A 23,343-nucleotide genomic window follows, 5' to 3' on the forward strand; every position below is an offset into this window, starting at 1 on the left:
ACATATTATACCACTGTCTTACCTGCTTTTCAGGTTTTTTATTTCATCTTCATTTTCACTTTCTTCATGTTCATCATGACTTTCTTTTGGTGTCTCTTCATCTTCTTCCTTCAGTTCCTGAAGTTCTTTGGTTTTCTTTAAGCCTTCCTGATAGCTTTAACACACAAAACATTTTTCTTAGTCTAGCACATTGTATAAACCTGTTCTTATGTAATGAAAAATGAGCTTTATGTATTGTTACATGCAATAAAACACAAGTAGCAGTGTTGCAGCACTTGGACAAGAGTTAAAATTAGCTAAAGACCATAAGTATGGCACACAGCCAGCCACCCTTCCTTAATAGAGGATTATATTAGCTCTGTTACCAAACTTATCATCGTGAAAAAGAGGTTATAGTCCTCAGGAAAGTACAACTTTTTTCTATTGTAAATGAATTGGTAAATATTTCTCTATTATTTTTCAATCATTTTGAACACCCTCTGGATTTTTTTTCCTGGAGAATAAATGCAAATCGATGCTAAAGATAGATAGCATGTTGGATTCTGCAGGAGAGGATCAAAATTTTTGTCTCACTCTTCACATAGTACAAGGTTCTTTGCTTGACGTTCAGAAACAGATCCCAAAGCTGTTAATGGCCCCAAAATATGCTACGTAAAGCACTTTGTGACACAAACAACATGAGTTTACTCCAAGAGTTGATACTTACTCTTTACTCATTTTTATGTATGCCTTTCAGAATAAATATTCTATAAAGTTGTTTTGGATTATCCTGTCATGAAGCTCTGAACACTATTGACGTAAGAACACCCACCCAGCTCAGAATCTCTGATATAACCGCTCTCCCATGGTCTGGCTAACATTAATAAAGGATGAAAGCCAACAGCTACAATGTAAATACAAGGAGTGAAGCTCACTCACATTGTTTCCCATATTGCTTCAATTACAACCATCTTCTAGGAGCTCATATCCATTATGTCACTCACTTCGCATTTAAAATTACATTATAAAAACGTATGTCCTCATCTGGCAGCACATATTAACAGATTTAGTTCACATAAAATATTCCCACCCTTTGTTATATGCTTCCTCTTCTATCTTGGCTTTAGTTTCAGGGCTGATCTCTTCCAACCCACTCTGTGTCAGCACAGAAGTAGAGGTTTCACAGTCAGGCTCTCCATTAGTCTTTCCACTGCTGAGACAAAAGAAACAAACAGAAAATAACACCACTGAAATGTACTGTATTTGGAGTATACTACTGAACAAGAACAATCACACATAATGTTGTGATTCCTGATTTTTCTTTGTTAATGTATGTCAAAGAAATGATATGTCTTTCAAAATAAAAAAAGTTAAACACTAAGCAAAGTTTTAGTTTCAAAATGTTGTAATTTAAGAACAGTAATTAGTATGTTTCTAAGGTATTAAAGCTTGCATTTTGTTTCTTCTTTAAAAAAGAAAAGAAAAGAGAATTTGTTTCCTGGCTTATTCATGGCATTTATTTGCTATTCTTGAAAACATTTTCCTCAACGTTCTAAAAATCATCTTAGATATTGTAGCCTGCCTCATCAGCGGAAAATAACAGAAGTAATACCAAATAATAATTTTAGAAAACATTTTTCTTATTTGCCTTTTAGTACTCCCCTCTGCTGCCTTTGTATGCTGAACTGATGCACAGTTTAAAAAAATACAAACACATAAATAGCTTTTGTCACTAAAACTTTTCTTAAGTAAAAGCTTTGAGCATTTAGCCTATGCATTTAGCATAAAGATAAGCCATTGTATATTTCTGCAGTGCTCACCTGTCCTTTTTTATTTAAGTCTGGGACAAAGAGTTTAAGTGAGTCAGACATGAATTAGCAAATCTATCAAAGTCAAGGTTTAATAAGATCAACAGTGGATCCCATTTCAACTTCTAGAATCTAACCCTTTTTGTAGGCCTTATTTTTCTGGCACTAAACCAATGGCAGAGTACTTCACCCTTATTGACACCATCTCTGGGCAACCGGTTTTCTCCCAAGAAGTCATATTAACAGTAGACATTATTTTCACTTGGACTTTAAACAAATCATGAGTATAAGCTTGAATGCTTAAATATACAAAACTGCTGAACTATGCAATTTCACACTAATATAGCAGCTGGCCCATGCATACATACTTATGCTCAAACTTGAATTTCAAGTTCTACTTCTGTTATTTGATAAAATGGTTTGTTTTCTTAAGAGCCAGTAAGAAATATTGATAAGGGTTTGTTTTGTTTTGTTTTGTTTTTCTGTATGGTTTCAAAAGATGGTCTAAATCTTGCAGAGTTCTGTTGAATTGTAACAACTAGTGCCATAGTTCACCATTTTTGTTTTCCAAATTGTTGCATATTTTCATTCTTAGTAAAGCACAGAGATAAAACAAAGATAAATTTTGTCCTGCCCTAGCACTAATCTAAAATATGTGAAATTCAATATGCTGCACTGATGCAACATCTGCATATTTTAAAGCTTTTAATTTGCATGTTTAAAGCATCCTAACAAACTTTAATTTAAATTAGTATTGAAGATATTTTATTGTGATATTGTAAACAGTCTAAATGACCAAAGTAGTATTAGTAGTAACAATAACAAAAAACAATGTGATGTTTTAGTAAGCTTTACTTCTGAAACATCAGCAAGCAACTTCCTTAGAATGTGCAACGTTTCCTGACAGAGATAAGTATTTGGAAAAGTGCATGACAATTTGGTGCTTTGCTTTCTAGGCTGATTATACATATGAATAAATTATATACACACACGGATTTGCAAATGCAACAGTACCTGTATGCATAATGGTAACTGTTTACAAAGACCTTGTAGAACAGTTTGAGTATGTCTTCTATTCTCATTCCAGTCTCACACGTTTTCATATTGCTCACCTTTGTACTCTATTGGTGCAGGGACTTTACATTTCAATAACTTGTATAAAATTAAATTACATCTACACGAATTTCAACTGGAAGAACTTAAAAGTTCTTTCTAGAAATGTGTAGATGCACATGCTTTCCAGCAGAGCAATTCTTTGCTTTCCTTGTTCCTGTATTTATTATTTTGCTCTGAAAGTAGTACTACTTAAAACCATGGAATGACTCATGGAATATTACGGAAAATGGGTAACAACAACACACCTTAATCCAGCCAGGACATCTAGACTAATAGTAAGTAATATAGAGTCAAAAGGGCAAATGTTTTAATGAAAAATATTTTTGCAATTTATAGGTACTAGAAAAATACAGATACTGAGGTACTTGCTTGTTACTAGGCTAAAAAAAATCTTGTCTTTCATATGTCTATTTTTTCATTTTAAAATTCAGACTTCTCTGGCTGTTATAACTAAAGTCTCAGGTTGTTAAAACTAAAAACTCAAACCTAATGCTTTAAGTCAGCTGAATGTTCAATTCATTTTATACTAAAAAAGAATCACTACTCAATTTAATCATTGTTTTGACTTCTGCAAAATTTTTTTAATCTAATATTATGGTAAATTATACTTTTGAATTTTGTATACTTATGTTTATTCATATAAATTTTAAAACCTACATGACACTGGATATCACAGTATTTCAAAATATGATTCTTACCAGCTGGCCACATGTTGAAAAGTAAAATAAGCAAGCAAAATTGGAAAGTAAAAAGACATAGTAAAATACAGTTACCAGATCATGAATCAGCCTAAGCCAATATTGTGTCACTGATTTCAATACCTTATACCTTGGTATAACTTCTGTTAGGAAAGACAGAAATTATATAATTCTCATTTCAGACTAGGATTTAATAGGTAATGAGATGACCTAGAGAAAACTCACTTTTCTAAAAGTGCTGGCAGAACAGGAGTAGATGTTAGATTGCTCCTTCCGTTACTAGGTGATTCAGACTGTAAGTGAAAAACAGCAATAAAAGTTACATCCATAAATTAATTTCAAATGAGTTTTCAGTAAAATGACAAAGTCAATGTGCTGCTTAGATTTTCTTCACACACCCATGAGCAAGGTGTCTTTAATATGGGGCTTCCAAATTACTCCCACTAATCACAGAGAACAATGGACTTGTACACTAAGAAGAATTTTCTGTGCCATTCCCTTCTACCCTGCTTATTTTTTCCAAGTCTTTCTTCTTCATATATTGATCACTGAACAGTAAAATGACTGCACTGCTTCTCTCCATATAATCCTAGGAACGTTAATTTGTTAGCTGAATTTTCAATGGAAAATTTTAAACCAAAAAAATCATAATAAATCATGGTAAACAAACACACTTGGTTCCTGAAACAATTGACTCTGAATACAGAGTAACTAAATTGTACACAGATTGTTTTCTCAAAACTATAATGGATTTAGCTTCTCAGCAAAACCCCTCATTTAAATAGTGCTAAATTTTTAACAGGAAGCTGCATCATTTTTAGGTTATGTGCCATCATAGCTCACCTCTGAACAGCTGGCATGCCTTGCAATTTTCCTCCAAAGCACTTACATAGATTTATTAGGTTCTGATTAGATTCTCATTTGATTTATTAAAATTTTATAAACAAAAAGTGAAGGCAGAGGCTGATAGCTCCACTAATCCCAGATCATCACAGAACCTCTGAATTTGTACCGCATGCATTGCTGTACATTAATTATGTTTTTCTGTTTAGTGGACTTTTTGGCAATGAAGAGAAGCAGCACAATCATCTTCTAGGGTTTCTAGTTAAAATTTCTCTCTACAGTGGAGAACTATTTTTACTACTTCTTTCCTGTCTGTTACTACAGATTAAAAGGCAAATTGCCTCAATGAATGTCTAATGCCTCTGAATCACCAGTTAGCCCTATCCAGCTCTGTGTCCACAGTGATCATTTATGGAGGCAGACTCTGCAGGCCTACGTCCCTTACACAACAGGAATTACCTTTGTCCATCCCCTTCCATCCCCTTCACTAGGATAGTCAAAACAAGTTAAACCAATGAAAGGGCTTACATTTTTTAGTAACTATGGCCTGGCCCTATGCAAAAGTGGTTTAGACAAAAAGCAGTATCTTTAAAACGTGGGTTTTACTTACCAGGGATGGCATTGAAGGTATAGGTGAAGCGGCTGGTGACTGACCAGGAATGTTTAAGGAGTTAAATTTAGGAACAACAGCAACACTGACTCTCCTCCGAGGCATATTCTGTGAGAAACAACATTTTTTTTTCTATCACACAACATGATAGACTGAGGAACAATTCTCCAAATTAATAGGTGTGGCAAAGATGTAGGTTAATGTCCCTTGGGAGAAAGGGGAGTTGGAAGCAAAATTAAGATAAATGGCTGTTAGGGCTGTGGTTTTCCCCTAAATTTCCTCTAGTACTGTCTGGTATGGTAAGTGCTTCGTGTGAAATGAGGTGCTGTATAGGGATGCTACTCTTTTTCCCTCCACAATGAAAGCCCAATGGTGTAAGTCACACAACAGTTATGTTCTGAGTTGATATTGTCAGTTCTTATCAGAAGCTATTATTTTTGGTTAAATTAGATGTATAATGATACTGGGCAAAGTGCCAGTGTCACAATCACCAGAAAATAATGAAGTGACAAATGAAACTCTTCTCTTGCTATGTACCCATTATGATATACTGTACCCACTATGATATATTATTTCTAAACCTACAAATTATAATTTACAGAAACAATAACATCCCTTCCCTCCAGAAAAGAACAGAGCCTTCTCCCCCACCCTTGAGTTATTAGATATCTAGCATCATGAGACATTGCTTACATTTCCCAAAGACCATGGAAATTCTTTATAAGATAAAAACATGCCAGCTGTACACAATATATTCTAGCTCAAGTACAGATTATATAAGTTTTTGCTGTCATTAGGTAAGGAGCCAAATGCTTCATCCTATGATGCACACCTACTAAAATCTATGTTTCCAACTGAGTACGAAATCCAAGCACCTATAGCATCTAACAGCATCATCTTAATGCACATCCAAACACTTCTAAGATTCTGTTCTAGATAAGTTTACAGCAAAGGAGTTAAACACAGATTTAGTAAATATATAGGAGGAGTCACCTACTACTCCATGATCCTGGTTCTAGGCAAAACCAACTATACCTATTCATTAATGACAGAGCTTTATCTAACATGCTCCTGAAAAACTATAGTGGAGAGTCTGCAGCCATGTTAGTGCATTCCAGTGTTTTGGTTTTTTTCTCCCCTCTTTATTATTTGGACTTGTACTTGTCCTTCTTAAATTTAATCTTTTTTTGGGACCTCTGTTTCAACTTATCCAGTTCTCATTCTGAAATCCAGTCTTGCCCTCAGCATGCTCTGTGTTCTTTCTTGTGCAGCACTCAGAGGTGTCAGGAAGAAAGTAAACCTAAGGAACTACAGCCCAAGCAAATAAAAATATGAAAAGAAATAGTAGAATGAATATAATGCCTCTGACCACCAAATTTCACACTGGTCACATTGAGACTTGGCCCTCTCAAATCACCAGTTGTTTTAGGAAGTTTTGTAATAAACTTGATCTCCAACACTTAGAAGCTTTACAGAAATGGAATGCTGGCCATGTAAAAGTTATTAATTGGTCAAGCCAAAACAATCTGAGATAGTCTCTCACTCTGAATGCTTTGTCAAACCAAACAAAATCTTTGATGCTAACTGAAAGATGAGTCTCACTTAAAAATAACTGTTTACATCTCAGGTACTCTGAACATGATAATGGTATGATCATGGAATCCCAAATCATATAGTACGTTTTGATCCAATGTTCAGCTTCCTCACTAAGAAACTAGAATAAAGCACAGGACCTAAGCCATTCTCTGGAGCACAGGTATGTGGCCTGGAACACAATTACTCTTAAATAAATAGGTCCCTTTACTATTTATAGCTTCATACCAAGCATTATCATTATTGCACAGTCATACTTAATCATGTATCCAAAATTAAAAAGCACTTGCACTGAATTACATGAATAATATTTAGAATGTACCAGCACTACGTTTTGAACACAGCCTATAAAGTGAGTGTATGTAGACAAAAATTTCGCTACATAAAAATGTTCACTTAATTTTCTTTAGATTGTAGAAATACCTTTCCAACAGTAAGAGACATGGATCTAGATGAACGAGGTACTCCATCTTCTGCATAAAAACAGTACATAAAGAACAGTCTTAGACTATATGAATATTGATAAATGATATTAATAGAGCCCTTGCTTGTATTTCAAACTCAGATATAGTATATTTATACAAGGTCTGTAGCGACTGCATATTCATCTGTCATACAGTTCTGGTCTCAATTACACCCGCAGAAGAAATTTGAAATAATTGCAAGAAATTGAAGCATTGCTATCATTACTGAGACCAGGCAATCTATATACAAGTTTTTGCAAAAGAAAATACTTGTATTTCAGTTTCCAGCAAACTAGGAAAGAAAAGGTTGCAAAAAGAAACAATATTTTTAATAATGAAACTTTGCCATCATCTGTCACTGAAAAGGCATTTGCATTAAAACTGTGCAAACAATGTGTATGTGCAAGAGGCCAATGAAAATGTCACTGGATCTCATCAGAATTTGGTAAGTGACAGTGATTTTAAATTACTGTACTATAGCATTAAGTATGGCTTATATGAAATATTTTAACTGTTTTATCTACAACTTTTTGAAATCTACTCCTGTAGATCAGAACTTCATGAACAGGTTTCCCAATACTTCACTTTTTTTAGCATTAATAGCACCAACACTTCTCTGTATAGAGGCAAGACAAACCCCTTAAATTTTATTTTTTTTTACCAGATGCACCATAGCTTCTGCTAGAATTCTGATTGGCAAGTTTCTTGAACTCCATTAGTTCAGCATGATCCTTTTCATACGTTCTTTTCAGATTTTCCACATACTGCATCATCACTTCTGTTGCCTTTGACATACGCTTCTCCTAAGGAAGAAAAGAGGGGAATGCTCAGGTAACCTTTACACCTCTCAAACAAATCATTTGCCTCTATGTGTATGGTCCTTGTCAGGGTTAAATTTGAAATACTGTTTCTTAAAGAAATATTGGTACCTCCATGACTGAAAATTCCTAAACTAATTAGAACACAAATGCATGTGCATTCATATATGTCCACAGAATATCATAATTTATTTTGTCATATATTTATACAGTCTTCCTGTTATTAGTTATGTGATATGCATACATTTGTTTTCAAACCCTCAAAGGTCTTAGTCACTGGCCTCAGTCTAGTTACTTCCATGGGCAGAGGGAACAGGGTACTGGCTGTGTTATCATTTATACTTATACTCTATAGTTGTCTGACTCAGCTATTGCCAAAGGCAGGTGACTGAACTAAATGAGGTTTGGGCCCAGAAAAGTCTTATTCGTGCTGCGCTGATTTTAAGTTTCTTGTGATGCAGCTAGAGTTCTGACTAATATAGATGCTTCTATTATACACATGTTGAATAGCTTCATGGGTAATCTTCTGTTTGAATTTCTATTTCCGGACTGAAATAGTGTCTTATCTGACACTACAATAAATGTCTTTCTTCTGTCAAAATGGCAAATCAAATTCAAATATAACCTCCACCTGTGGCTGAAAAAGAGAGTGAACACGTGCAGCCAGGATACATGTCAGACACGTGGATGTTCTTACCTGGCGAACGGCTCCAACCATCTCAGCACGACTAGATAGTCTAGCAGCCAAACGCCGCAGAACAGCAATATCCTCCAATAGTTTCTGGTAAGCTTCTCGGTGTTCATAGTGATGCCATAAGTGAGCTGAAGACTGAAGTGAAAATACATAAGCTTTATTGTCATGTCTTGTCACTTTTAGTTCAGATGAAGTAGCCTGAGCCACAGAAGTGGGGTAGCGATGCCGAGGCAGAACTACCCACGGACAGGTTAGCCCCAGAGGAGTGCCATCACTACCACCATAGATAACCTAGAGAGAGCTGCTGCTCTGGTTCAGAATGGTGCTTCACTGCACACTGCAGGTACACCTTTCAAGGAGTTAAAGAAGGCTAAGCACATTTGCAACACTTTACCTTTTGAAATTAATGATGAATCATGCCTCACTACCTGTGAACTTTACAAATTCAAAGTTTATTTGAACTAGTACTTACAGTGATTGCAGAAACACAAAGAACACTTTAATTTGCTGGGCACAAGGTGTTAAGGTGGCCATTGGTGTTCTTTCAGTTCCATGATACTTCACTTATTTGGAAAATAAGACATTATAGTCTCAAGAATTCCAAATGTAAAAGAGTAATAAAAAAATAATATGGCCTGTAAATCAAATGGCAATTGTAATTTCTTAACCATCTTTTGTCAGTCAATCCACACATTTATGCACTGGATTAATATCGTCACTTTGATAGCTCAGATTAACACTGAAAAGCATCAAAGCATATAACTTCCTTGGAATTAGTTACCAAATGCAAGAGTGAATTTAGATGTTTCATCAGCTAAAGCCTTAGTGAGCACCTCTTCACTGAATGAGTTTTCTGTTCACAGAAAAGTTTGATATGAGAAAACCCAATATAATTTAGTTCAGATTTACAGGGAGACTTTGTGATGCAGGATGATTCTTATATTCTTATAGTGCATTTTCAGGATGCACCGGTTTTGGCACTGAGGTTGTCTTAAGTAATTAATCACTGTGTTGCCATTCACACAATTCTCCCTCTGACCAGCTGCACTGGGCCCTAGTTCTCAGCAACCCCTCACTTGTATTACTGCAAGAGTAAGTCAATGCATTGAAATGATGTGTGAGAAGAATAACATCTCCTCCTCTTTTTCTCCCCGCCTTCAAAAGAAGGGAGTGATGTGCAGTAACTTTTTCAGTAGAGTCATTTGAGAAATTGCATTTGTAGTGCAAACCTTTGGTGTAGAAACACAGCCAAGAGACTGATGAATCTGGCGCAATGACAACTGCAACAACAAAAATTTCTTAAACTTATTTATCACTGAAGCTAGTGTGAACTGCAGCCAAAATTTGACTGCAAGACTCAAGAAGGCATAAGGGAATCTGTTTGAGAAAAACATGGAGAGAATTTCAGATTTTTGGGGTTTTCTTGGCAACTGTAACTTGCTTATTTTTTTTAATGAATCTGAAGTTCATGTAAATCAGCTTTCTCTTGAAGTTGGGTTTTTGAATAAAATATCAATTATCACACGACTGATAAAAAATCATAAAGACTGGTAAAACTGTCATTGAGCCATATAACCTGTCCTACAGAAATGAAGACAACCTCCCACTGAGATTGGAACAAGACTAATATGATATAGATTCTACAGAAGCTGTCACTTCATTTAATTGCTTGTTAGTTTATTCCATTGTATAGAACAAAAGCTTTCATATGAATGGCAGTTTCCACTTTGTTACAAATTATGTTAAAAAGCTTGTAAAAGCCAGACTGTAGCTTGTGAACTGCATAAAAGAGGAAAAAAAGCTAATCACATCTGTCCCATGCTGGCAACATGGTTCTTAGTGCCTAATTAGGGATTCTTAGGAGAAATACATGTCAAATCTAACATACTAATTGTTTTCAGAGCTCTTATACACTAGTTGTAAAAACATGTATGTATACAAAATATTATAATAAATAAAACCCTGAGATTTAATAGGTTGTTTCTGCTTGCTCTTTAAGCAGAGAACAGAGGGCAGAGCTGCAAAACATTAAAATTTTTTTTTTACAAACAATTAATCTGGAAATGCAGATTTGAAATTCCAGATGAAAAGACGTAAATATCACAATCTTTTTTTAATTGTATCCTTTCTTACCTGATGATGTTCTTGATAAAGTAAGCGGAAGAATCATATATTCTCCTAACTATTTCTCAAAAGTACGGCAGCACCTCCTTGTAAAATGCAAATTGGGTCTACAGGTATTTCATTTAGCAGCATGGTAGCTAAGCATACCTGCCTGTTTTGCACAAAAATGATCACAGCACATAAGTTGACACATGTCAGAGATATGTTTGTCATTTCAGTTAGAAAATTCAGACAAAGCTGGCAAGAAGGACTGAAAACTATTGCTGATTAAAGAACAGCAGGGACAGCTGGAATGAAAGTATATTCAGGCCCATAACCTGATCCTGAGATTGAAGGTATTCCTTAAGTAATCCTTGCTGTTTCCTTTCCTATATAGCCTTTTATTATCTGCAGTTAAGAGGTCTTGCAATTCACAAATCTCAGGACTCAGGCTTCAGATCATTACAGTACCTCACCTAACTGGGAACCTCAAATTTACTGCTAAAGTAGGTCTTGCCAGGAGAGCACGGATCAGTGCTCAAATTGCAGTTCTGAACGCTCTTAGCTTTGTCATAGGCTTATTCCAAGAACTGAACAGCAAATGCATAGTATTTATTCCTGAAATCTGCTAGACGTAGTGCAATATCCTCTGTGCATTTCCAGCAATGGTGGCCTACTCTGGCAGAAAATGCTCTCTTGTGTAGACTGGTAGGCAGCTTACGGTAAGGAGCTTGAGCAGCAGAAAATGAAGTTTTGGGGCTGAATATACAATAGGTATAAGCAAGCATAGCCACATATATTTCAAATGTCTGTGCATTTTAATGTACACTATAGTTCAGAAAAAGAATTATTGTTGTTTTCTTACCGTAATGGCTGCTTTAAAGCTTTCCAGTTCCTTCTCAGCATTCTCTTCAGTAAGATTTCTCTCTCTCTCTGCTTGGTTAATTCTAGATTCCAAGGTGTAACTATCATTTCTAAAGGCCAAGGAAAGTTGTACAAATACATTCTGTTTGGATTTAAAAAAAGCATTTTAAAATAAGCCTCACAGTAATGTAATTTCTAATAACAACTTATGAATAAGGTATATGTTTAATAAAATTTAAGTGCTTAAGTAAGTATTGAAACAGAAAATTGAAAATATTTTTAAAATTCAATTGTTTCAAAAATCACTTCTCTTTACTTCCTCTAAAATATGAATAAATGTGTTACTGCCTCTTTTCCTGAATGTTTTTCTGGGAGATCAGTAGAGCAGAGACACCATGAAGGAAGTAGCCTACCAGAAGTACCAGAATCACAATGGATCTGTTTTCTAACTGGACTTCCTCCAAGGGTCCCCAAGGTTTTTAAACAGATAGTGAGTGCAGAGGAAGTCCAGGGATGAGCTCACCATTGGCATTGTTTTACCTAAGGGATAAACACCTACCACTGAAGCCAGCAAAAGATTAAGCGCAAACATTTTTATTCTCTTGCACCATGCTTTTAAAGATTATTTCTTTCTTTACCAGACGCATTATTTCTTAGGGTTAATACTTTGCAAAGCACAAGGCACTGACAGTTCCATTAGATTGGAGCTATGTAAATGAAGATCTTTTTCTTGACTGGTATGTGAAAAAAAGGAAGAAACAAAGCTAGCAAGCTAAAGAGCAACCTACAAAATAATTATTGGCTTGAACTGAAAAAGTAAAAATCATGTAAACTAACTGCAAGATATCATCAAAAGCTGCCCCAAAGCTCTTATTGGCCAATACAAAAATGCAAATTAACTCATTTAGTTTCTAGTCTCATTTAATCTCCATTTAAGTATATGATAATGATTTCCAAAATGAATGTGTATTTTCTCACAAAGAATGCACAAACAAGTGTTTTGCTTATTCCTGCTCTAAAACTTTTTACAGTTTATATTGCCTGGGACAATTGCCCGTATTTCATAAAATTGTTATTTTGATTGAGCTCTGTTTGGTTTTTTTCTGAGAAATATTTTTTGGGAAAAAAACCAAAACCATTACTTGGTTCTAATAACCACTCTTAGACTTACAGTAACCACTTAAAATTGAGGCATATGTCTAAAATAATGAGTTTAAGGACATACTTACCTCAACTTCTTTTTCAGTAAGTGGAGGGGAGCTAGAAATAAAAGCAAAAAATCCACATTTCAATGAGTTTTGTCTCTAAAACCAAAGTTATTGTAGTATTTAATTGAAAAGAACAACAGAAGGCATCCTCCCCTTAAGTATTTTATGGTTTCTTTTGATGAAACCAGTATTTAATTAGTTCAGTTGTACCTGTTATGGCTAAACCCTATGTGTTTTTTTAAAAGCAACACCACAGTATCACCTGAGTATTGGCAAAAACATACCAAAGTTTCTGGCAACGGCAAATACTCCTGTCTGCACTACATTGTGATAAATTGTGAGTACAAGAGCAAGACCGAATTTACCCTTTTGGAGCTGCAGGTGACTTAATATGTGTATTTCAGTTTATTATCTTTACCCATTTTCCTTTTGTTAACAGTTGAAATCTCACGATGGTGATCATAGATGGTCAGAATTCAAAAGCCAGCTCACTGTATACTGAACTATCCTGTTCTGGTTGCTAACTTTGTTAGAAGTTAGCTAACAATGATTCTGACAAAATATATGTTTGAGTTTTACGAGTTTTCCACCACAAGAATGAATACTGACTGCATAAATTTCATAGAAATTTATTCAGTTTCATAGACTACTATAAAAGAAATGAGATAGACAACATTATATTGCAAGGTCTCACTTAAAGGCAGTCATCCCATGTGTTTGAATTTACAGGTTCTTATTCCCTGTACTTGTTCCAAAACATCAGAGATCCATTCAGTATTATGCAAGTCAATAGAGACAAGAAACATCTGAAAGAAATGACAGGAGTTGTATATACAAATTCTAGTGGATGCCAGTGATAGGAGTTGTGGCTGACATATCTATCATGCACTGTGCAGACATGATACTTTCAGAAAATGAAAATATTATCATAATATTCATTGCACTGTTAATCCCAAATATAGAAATCAATGCATCTGGCATCAATGAGCAGCACATTTTACTTGTTGGGTAGAATAATATTATAGTGACTAGAAGGGAGGCCAGTATGTCCCATGTGTTGGAAAAACATTTTGTGCCTAAAGTATTAGTATTCATATAATTTATTGTTATTCTAGGAGGAAGCCTACTAGAAGGAGTAGTCCTTCTAGAAGACAGTTCAGGCATCTGTATCGTAATATAACATAGCACAGAAGGATAAAATTAGTGTCTTTCCTTTAGCTGGGAACATTCTGAGAAATTTATCATAGGAATGAAAAGTTATGTGTGTATTTGTTCAATGCATTAAGCCAACTGATTACAGAATATTACCTGAAGAACAGAAGATCTGTATATTATCTGATTCTCAAAGCCAGTTTAGCATTTACCTATTTTGTACTTAGCTATGAAATTACATTTCTTTTCAGTATTTAATTACAATCAAGCAATGATCTCTTAGACTTTCTTCACCTCATTTTATATAAAATGTCATATATAACAGTTCATTTACAACAAATATTAAATACCTCATCTGCACAGAGAACACTTATTGACTGCTTCAAATGATTGAAGGACTCTGGTATTTATAGTATAAAAACACATGGGTGAATTTTGGCATAGTTTTGGCCAAATATGTTTGAAATTGTTTTAATGTCTAATTAAGCTTTTTTTTGTTATGGTTTTATTTCTCTCAAAGAAAAGGCTTATTCAGAAATATGGAAGAAGGTTAGCTTTATTCTAATGCAATACAAAATAAAACATGCTCAGTCTCTAAAGTTATCAGTGGTGCAAGGTATGCAAGGCATGTGGTGATAAATATTTAATTTGAGCTTTCTTCCCTATATTTCTTGGGTCAGAGCAAAATATTTTCTGAAGTTATGGACTTTCATATAATTTTAAGCATAAACCTCTCCCCAAACAGGAAAATTCCACTTAAATTCTGCCAAGCAAATGTTAAATTTGGATAGTAGTAAACTCAAATCAGAATGAAAATTGGTATTTCTAAAGGTGTGGACAAACACCTGGCAGGTATAGTCTATTATGACTCCACCTCAGAAGGGTATGGACCAGAGGATTCCCTTGCCTTAGTTACATTGCAGCATGCAACAACAGCTCTAGTTTCAAATGATCTCTTATATGGTGCTACCCTACACATCTATAACATGCAGACATACTATTTCAGATTGCATAACAGGGGCAGCAGAAACTCCTGAGCCATGGCAGATTTTAAGCAATCTGTTGATGAGTGACTACTTGCACAGCCCAAGATCAGGGAATTCACAAGCAAGTCCTTCAACTATGTTTGCAAAATAAACTCAATTTCCCTGAAAAATCATCACCTGCAGAAAAACTGCATAATTCTTATATGCCCAAATTTTACCATTGGAAAGCATTATCTGGCCTGATTTTTTTTGGGGGGGGGGGGGGGCGGGGGGCGGGAAGAAATACTAACATTTTCAACATGAATTTATATCTGCAGCAGCAATTCTGGAAACCAGGAGTGGACAGACTGGTGGAAAAATCTGCATAAAATGTACTTGGACCTTGCAAGTTAGGTTTCAGACGTTTTATGTAGGACTTACAAACTAATTTTAAAAGTTGGCCAGTTACTGGAAGTTGGTGCACTCCCTGAAATTTTTCAGAAAATCTGTGTTGCACTTTTTAAGATGCAGCAATTTCTCTACTTATATGGATCCCCTATGAATGGAACTCCATAAAGGGAGTTCACTGTAAACCATGAGTGTGCCTTCCCCCGGATGATGTCTTTCTACTTCTAATGAGCTTTTACCTTCCTGGAAGTGATTTGTGCACTCGTAGTTTTCGCAGCAATACATCAGGAATGCTGGGCGTGACATCAGAGCTATTCTTTGTCTCTTCCTCTTCAGTGGGGGAAGGGAGAGGTGAAGGGCCTAAAGACATTTTAACATAAAAAAACTTTTTATGTTACTTGAAAAGTCATGCATTAACTATTAACAGTCAGCATCTCAGAGCCAAATAGGACCTCTTAGCCTAACTGTGTCCTTTTTAAAGTCAATGAGGCTTTCACCCTAACTCTACTGGGAGCAAAAGTGAACAACAAGAAAAGGTCCATCCCTTTGCGCAGACTGTTACTTCCTTTATGGCGTACGGTGATACATCACTCATCTCTCCTCTACTGCTAATGTAAAGATCCCCTGTCTTCCTATCAAGCAGTGACGACAAAAGTAATCAGTCATCCTTTATGTAGAAAGAGTGAAGTAATATGCACTCTGACAGTCTCTAATGACTGAAAAATAATTGTTGTATTAGTATTTTTCCTAGAATTCAAACTGAACCCAAATTCATTACTGGAACATCTAACCTAACATTTTGCATTGTGCTTTACCAGTACAGTTACATCATTTCTGGAATATTTTAGCTTAGATTTAGTAATAGAGTACTGTCATTTTCTAAGGCTTTAAATGCCACCTGCCAAGAAGAAGTCTTATATAATGTACTATACTACAGATTTTGTGCACCATTTACGGTGATGAATCTACAACATGCAATTGTTTGCACTGCATGTTCATTGAAACAGGACATAAAGGTTCTAATTACATTCTCTACTTCTGTCACTTTCATAAGGACCAAGATATGGCTCAAACTTTTTTTTTTAATTCATATTACTTAACTTTTTAATTTTATTTCATTTCATATATACTAATTCCCTTATGTCCTTCTATCTTGCCAGAATTTAATGAAGGACTCTCCTATAGGAAAGTCAGGTTCCCCAGTCTGAATCTCAGACTTGGGAATATATCTTTGTACAGCTCTCCTGTTCATTTGGCGTAACAAAATGATTCTTAGACTTGCAAAACAAATAATGTGAAAAAGCTCAGATTTTGTAAATGTGGAGAATGTTAACATGCAAAACAGAAAAGAATGGGAGATTTTCAAGCTACATTTTAGTTCTGTGCATTTCCTTTATATTTAAAAATTACAGTACTTACTTAAGAACACTCATGTGCATCCCCATAAAAAGCCAGCCTGACACCACAATGTCTCCAGATCTAACATGTCCCACTTATCTAAACTTCTGTAGATGCTAAGTTGTATTTACTCAGACGATCACAATAACTTGGCATTGATAGCAAAATATGATGGAGCCAGTAGATTTGAATCATAACAATAATAATGAAGTATCTGGCTACTTCCTATTGCTTAAGCAAAATTACTACTCCAGTTAAAAAGCACAGGGTGGCTTTTAGGACAATGTAAGGAAGTAAGACTCCCTAACAAATGAACTAAGGATTTGACCTTTCACTTGTTTTCCTTACTGAGGACATGGAGTTGACCTTTAATGTTCTGGCTATCATTTAGATAAGTTACTAGACTTTAAAAAGCTTGTGATGCTCATGAGATCTTGGTTGAAAAGCTGGATAAAATGCTTAGCTTTTCATAAAGTTTTCCTCAAAAGTTTCAAATTTGTCAAAATTATGTAACAGGCTGGTAAAATGGCAACTATTTTACACTTTCAAACAGAGCCTGCTAAATAATTTCTGAGAAATTATATATTAGCAGAGTGACAGGAATAATATTACCATATCTAAGAATCCAAAGATATAATCACTAAATACAGAAAGAGGACGAGAAGTGGCTTTTAATCTTGTTTCATCCAGACAGAAGATGAATCTGTTTGCACAGATAACATGAAATGTAATATCTCAGCCATCTCCTTGTGTAACAGAAACTTTAAGGCCTTATGAAACAGTCCCAAAGCAAATCTATGAATTAGCAAAACAAACAGTATTAGGAAAAATGGAAATTGTCTTTAGATCAAACCTTGGACAATCAGTTCCAGCTCCTTTCATATTAACCATCTCCATTTCAGTTAATGTGGCCTTAAAAACAGTCTGAACAAGTTCTGACTTCACTGCTTCCAAACAAATATATAGTTTTGGGTTAAATATTTTCAAATGATTGCTCAGCACTATTGCTATTTAGTCCTTCCAGTTGTTGAATTGTCCTCAGGATTATATCTTTGCTCTTTATTTCTATTCTGAATCTTTTTAGATGCAGCCTACAGGCATCAAACCTCATTTGCTTGTGTTAGATTGGAAAAAACATTTGGTGCCAGATTTCTGTTTCCTCATTTATGTAGAGTTTTAAGACTTTTTATTATTAAAAATCATAAAAATTGAGCTAAAAAACCCCACCCACAGAATATGCAAGGCATATTTTTCCAATCCTTCAATCATATTTATGTCTCTTCTCTGGCCTAACTCTTACCTATCCACATTGACGTAGAGCTGCAGACCAGAAGTTAACATGCCAGTTCAATATTTGCCACAGATATACTAAAACAAAAAAGCAGGAATAATGCATTCCATCTCTTATTTATACTTTCAAGGATTAAATTCACCCTTGTGGCCACAATATCTTGCAGAGGTCACATCCATTCAATCCACCACTGCTGTAACTTTTTTTCAAAGTCACTGAAAGTTGAGACAGTCCTCCAGCTATTAAGCTAGACTCTGTTCCAGGTATGCATCTTTTCGTTTGGTTGCAATAATACCTACAACATCTTCTTGACTCAGATCATCAAGAAATTCAGGTACTTCCATTATCAGTCTCTCTTATTGATCATTTACTACCCTCCATGACTGCCTCATTACAACTACTATTGCAATTGAAGAAAAATACTTTTTTTCTTCCTCCATAGTAGTCAATTATAAAAATTAGTGTATAACAAACATACATTCCTTCCAGATTTTATGATACTGCACCTTTTTCCTGTTCAGCTGCTTCACTAAGTTCAGGAAGTTTAAGTCCAACTAAATTTTGATTTCTCATCAAAATATGCTCCTGTTAAGAAAAACAGTAACATTTTTAAGTAACTTAACTAGAAATCTCAATTTAAATATCCCTGCCATGTGAACACTAAATATAACATTTACTTTAGTTAATAAACATAACAGAAATATTTATATTAAGTTATAGTCATATGGTACATTGCATGGATACATGTACATTCACAAACACACTTAAATATTAATACTACTTTAAAAATTTCATACATGCATTATTTAGAAAAAATCCTCGTCTTGCAAACAGAGATTTGCAACATGTGCCCGATTCTGCAACATGCTGAGTTTTGGTAAATGAGAGTTTTAGTAAATGAGAGCGAAAAAAAAGTGATTTTGGTAGTAGACATAGTAATAAGTATCCCAGAAAGGGGAGAGAATTCAGAAATCGCATATATGAGAATTTGCTACTTCAACTTATTCAGTAGAATTTATTCACACCAAAGATTGGTATGGTACAGCTGCAAGTTAATGCTTCACTGTTACTGTACTCTGCCTCTATTCCTTACAGGTAAGGAAGAATGTATTCTCAAGGATTAAGCCTTGTTATCTTATTTCTCCTTCTATCATCTCCTTATTTTCTACTTTCATATTCTCAGACATGTTTAAATTCACAAACACCTGCCTTTGTTTATAAATAGATAGTCCCCATTGAAGACAGAGTTTAAGTCTCACCTAACACTGGAATTATATATCATGTATTAATTTTCTGATTCTAACTACTATTTGTCCTTAACAACTTCTAGAACTTTTAAAATTATACGGCTCAAGTGTCTCTATAATCAAAACTTCCAGTACATATATGCTAATAATATGTGTTATATAAACACTGCTGCCATTCCCAAGCAATACAATGGGAATGAATTAACCAAAGTACAAAATTTGAGGTCCTCACCTGTCAGTTCTGTGTTCACCTTAAAATATTAACTACTGGAGGTCAAAGCAAATATTCTTATTAGGCTATTAACTACTACCTTCCCCCCCCCCCCCCCCCCCCTTCAAAGGTCATTTTTGCTACACACACATAGTAGTTGCTTTATGATGGTGGTTTATAATTTCATGACATTTCTACTTTTTTCAATATACTGGTTAATTCTTAGGGTTTAATTCTTATTTTTTACCAACCAGTTAGACAATTATTTAACAATGGATTAGTTTATAGATTTTGCAAGTCTATCCTTCAAGAAGCTGACACCTCTGCATCATGTTAGAATTAGGAACTGTAAGTCTGGCCATCCTCTACCTGTCCTTGCTCTCAGACACACCCACTTTGAGACATTTTCTGAGAATGTTCAATAAGCAAAAAATCATATCAAAACAACTTCCTGTTCCCTGAGGCCTTGCAAATGTAATGTTATTGCAAAGGCTGTCATTCTTGAGTGACAGGACTACTGCCCTTAGAAGAGAGAATAGCAAGCAATACAGGACTCAGAAACACTCAGCTGAACAATGTAAAAGTGATTTTGAAATCCAAAGAAAGTTTACAAATAGTATATGATACACAGAGGCTTGTAAGCCCTTAAACAAGAGTACAGTAACAATCTCCAAACTTCAGTTAAAGATTTCTGTTTATACACAGGTCTCAGCCCACTCAAAGAGAAATCAGTCAGTCAATATATTGTGAGAGCCTCTGGATCTGAGGACAATTCCAAAGGAGCAGAAAAAGCATCTCACAGGGAAGCAAAGGAAGTAAAAGAGCGTAAGTGACACTTTTAAAGAGAATGTTGTTAGATCCTGAGGAAGGAAAGTTTCTTCAGATGTAAAATTCTCTCTAGAAATCAAAATAAATCACTTAAGTCCCAAGTACATTTTACAAATTACATGATTGTTAATCAACTGCTTCCTGTTTATGGGTAACATAAACGATGCAAAAAGGAGATATATTGTGTTTCATACTCACCTTCCTGTCACAACTAAAGCAACCAGTACTGTCTTGACACCAGTATTACAGTTTTTTTCAGGGGGCCAAAACCTGCATATGCATGTGCATATGCACATGTCTATGTGCATATTGAAGATACCACAGTGCAGTTGATGCATATAAAAAGAGAACTAAGAAACAGAACCACTCCATGGAATTTATTTACAGGTTACTATTTACTAAAGTTGCAAAACAAAAACATTATACAATTCTGTATTGATTTTGCAGAAACTGTTTACCATTATATTACTGTGTGTTTCTTGCAATGATAAAAATAATGCTAAGCAAGTTGAAAGGTTAGTAAGATATGAAAATAACTTTAAAACAGGATAAATTTAGGATTAGGACTCACCTCTCTGAGCTTTGTCAATTTCTGCATTCGAACTGGTTGAACTTGGATTTGAAGGTCTTTGAATGCTTTTAATTGATTGTTGGATTTATTACCAACAGCAAAGCTTTTATCTTCCTCAGATGGTAATTTTAAGGGTGTTTTATCCTTCTGTCCAGGCTCCAAGCTATCCCATGATACAGCCCGTAGTAGAGGAGGACGCAGTCCACACAGTTTAAATTCTGGTTTACATGAAACTTTATGGTCCCTCATTTCTGGAACAGGAATTTTTAGCTTTGAGTCTATATTTCCTATTCCTGGTCCTGGTAGATGGGTTCTTAAAGGAACATCATTTTCTTTTGCATTCTTGAGGAATGATTTTCCAAGTTCATTTTCGCAAACATTCATGCAAGTGTTAAGAGACATTCTGCCACCATCACCACCTGATGGGGAGCATTTAGGTAAAGTATCCATATGTTTACGTGGATCAAAGTTTTCTTTTTGTTCTGAGAGCTTCTCTTTGGAATTTTCAAAACCAGCAGAACGAGGAACCAACCTTCCCTGAGAAATCTTTCTTTGATCATTCTGCCTTCTATCAATTAATCCTTTCACAGCATTCTGAAAGTAGAGGGAGACATAAAACAGAGAAACAAGTGCAGATTTCTCTTCTCCCCTGCCCGAGGACAGATTCTCACTGTAAAAAAGCCATTTGCTTTTCAGTGACATTTGCTTTTAAACATGTACTGTTGATGACAGAAATAATGTTTAAAAGGCACTCAGAAGAACACTGAATTGGGAAACTTTTGCCTGAACTTCTGAGATAACCTCCTCCCTTTCCAGAGTCCAATACAGCAATCCTCAAATAGCCACGTTTCTCATCATCTTAATGTAAGGTTTGTCCGAGTCACGGCTTTAACCCTGTAATCTTATAGCACTGTTATTTTCACTTGATTGTTTTCTGTTAGTCCCTCACCTCCCAAGGGAAAAAAAAAAAACATGGGCTTATAAGCTAAGTTAAAGCATGTATTGTAATTTCTCTCCCCTTTCTTTGTGTCAGTACTATAGATTATAATTTGGCTGCCATCTCAACAGGAGAACTGGCAGAAGAATGGCTATATCTTGGCTACTTTGGTACAGAATCTGTATTTTGTCTAAGGGCAATTTAAGGCAATCAACATACAATCTAACTGTGGGCTCTGCCTTAGGTATGTTCTTGCTCCTCTCCTTTATAGTTACTCCTACAAAATTATGCTGCCATAGTGTTTTTTCTAAGTATTGCCTAATCTACTCACAGCACCATCTCTTTAAAGAGCCATCTGATATTGCCTAAAACAAATTATGAAGCATTCATATCAACTGCTCCACCCATAGTTGTGTGGAGCAGTAACATCCCATCAGTGGTGTGGAACACGAGGTACAGTAATCTCTTCCAGTGAACCAAAGGGGCCTGGAAGATGCCTGTCTAAAACAGCAGCATACATCAAAGTGGCTATACTAGATATTTTTACTTTACTTAAAAAAGTATTTAGTATATTGATTTTAACTGAGCTCAAGCAGGGTGCATGATAGGTTGTAAAGGCTAGGTGTAAGCCCACCGTCTTCCACTACATTTGCAGGTGCTTCACAATTTCTTAGAGCAGTGTCATTTTTCTTTTCACTCAGTGAACAGTCTTTTAGCCTTTCTAGTGACATAAATAACAGTCATACGTGTGCTAAGACAGGCAGATTTTGTTCAACACAATGTGAAACACTTACTTCTGCAGTTTGCCTGTCATCCTCTTTCACAGTTCTGTTATTCTAGCAAAAAAGGAAGAAAAAAGTTGCCTTACAAAGTTATCTTTCACATCTATGCTGCTAGATATAAATGGATGAACTTTGAATCTCTTAATTTTTACACTGGTTGTCACATTTATTTATGAAGTCATTTTAAGGACTAGTTTTTTCCATAGATTAGGATTATATTGGATCTTTTTCCATTTTCTACCTTAATAGTTCTCTATGATCCTTCAGTGCTTGTTACCTCATGGATTTTGTTTTCAGAGTAAACATTTATTAGTCCCTCACTCTGCAGAAAAAGCATATCAATAATCCAATCTTGGTATATAAAATGGTATTCAGGACATCCCATTTTCCTCAGGGACTAACAGGACAGCATAGTGTAATACAGTACTGTAATAACCAGGTTACTGTGCAGACTATTCTGCTCTTTCTTACCTGCCCTGGAGATACTGACTCAACACTAGTGGTTGTGCATGCGTCAGACCCTAGAATGACACACACATAATTAGGGCATATCCTGATGTTTTGCTCAAAATTTTTACTACAACATTAGCAAACATATACATGCACAGTTCCACATAATATATTAAGGACAAAATTTAAATGTGGGAAATACTACCTAAAAGGGAAGAAACCTTATCTAAAATATAGTAAGTGAAAGATCATTAAAGCTTCTCAAAACTCCATTATTGAAAAGAATAAAAAAATAGAACTTGTAA

The 23,343-nt window shown here is 35.2% G+C and overlaps 1 protein-coding gene across 5 annotated transcripts in view; it reads right to left on the minus strand.

Annotated features, from left to right (window-relative positions):
• IRAG1 (inositol 1,4,5-triphosphate receptor associated 1) overlaps positions 1 to 23,343 on the minus strand; it is a 116,660-nt gene that overhangs the window by 4,677 nt on the left and 88,640 nt on the right. For all 5 annotated transcript variants that reach the window (XM_074884754.1, XM_074884755.1, XM_074884753.1 and 2 more), the window contains 14 exons: positions 23,060 to 23,109; positions 22,601 to 22,642; positions 20,870 to 21,463; positions 18,519 to 18,597; positions 15,563 to 15,683; positions 12,820 to 12,850; positions 11,592 to 11,732; positions 8,627 to 8,758; positions 7,773 to 7,914; positions 7,071 to 7,120; positions 5,055 to 5,162; positions 3,827 to 3,894; positions 1,070 to 1,192; positions 23 to 154 (listed from right to left, as the gene is read on the minus strand). In XM_074884754.1, coding sequence (XP_074740855.1) covers positions 23 to 154; positions 1,070 to 1,192; positions 3,827 to 3,894; positions 5,055 to 5,162; positions 7,071 to 7,120; positions 7,773 to 7,914; positions 8,627 to 8,758; positions 11,592 to 11,732; positions 12,820 to 12,850; positions 15,563 to 15,683; positions 18,519 to 18,597; positions 20,870 to 21,463; positions 22,601 to 22,642; positions 23,060 to 23,109 — 1,813 coding nt within the window. The remainder of the gene's footprint in view (positions 1 to 22; positions 155 to 1,069; positions 1,193 to 3,826; positions 3,895 to 5,054; positions 5,163 to 7,070; positions 7,121 to 7,772; positions 7,915 to 8,626; positions 8,759 to 11,591; positions 11,733 to 12,819; positions 12,851 to 15,562; positions 15,684 to 18,518; positions 18,598 to 20,869; positions 21,464 to 22,600; positions 22,643 to 23,059; positions 23,110 to 23,343) is intronic.

Source organism: Strix uralensis, chromosome 15 (genome assembly GCF_047716275.1).
Source record: "Strix uralensis isolate ZFMK-TIS-50842 chromosome 15, bStrUra1, whole genome shotgun sequence".
Taxonomy (NCBI): Eukaryota; Metazoa; Chordata; class Aves; order Strigiformes; family Strigidae; genus Strix; species Strix uralensis.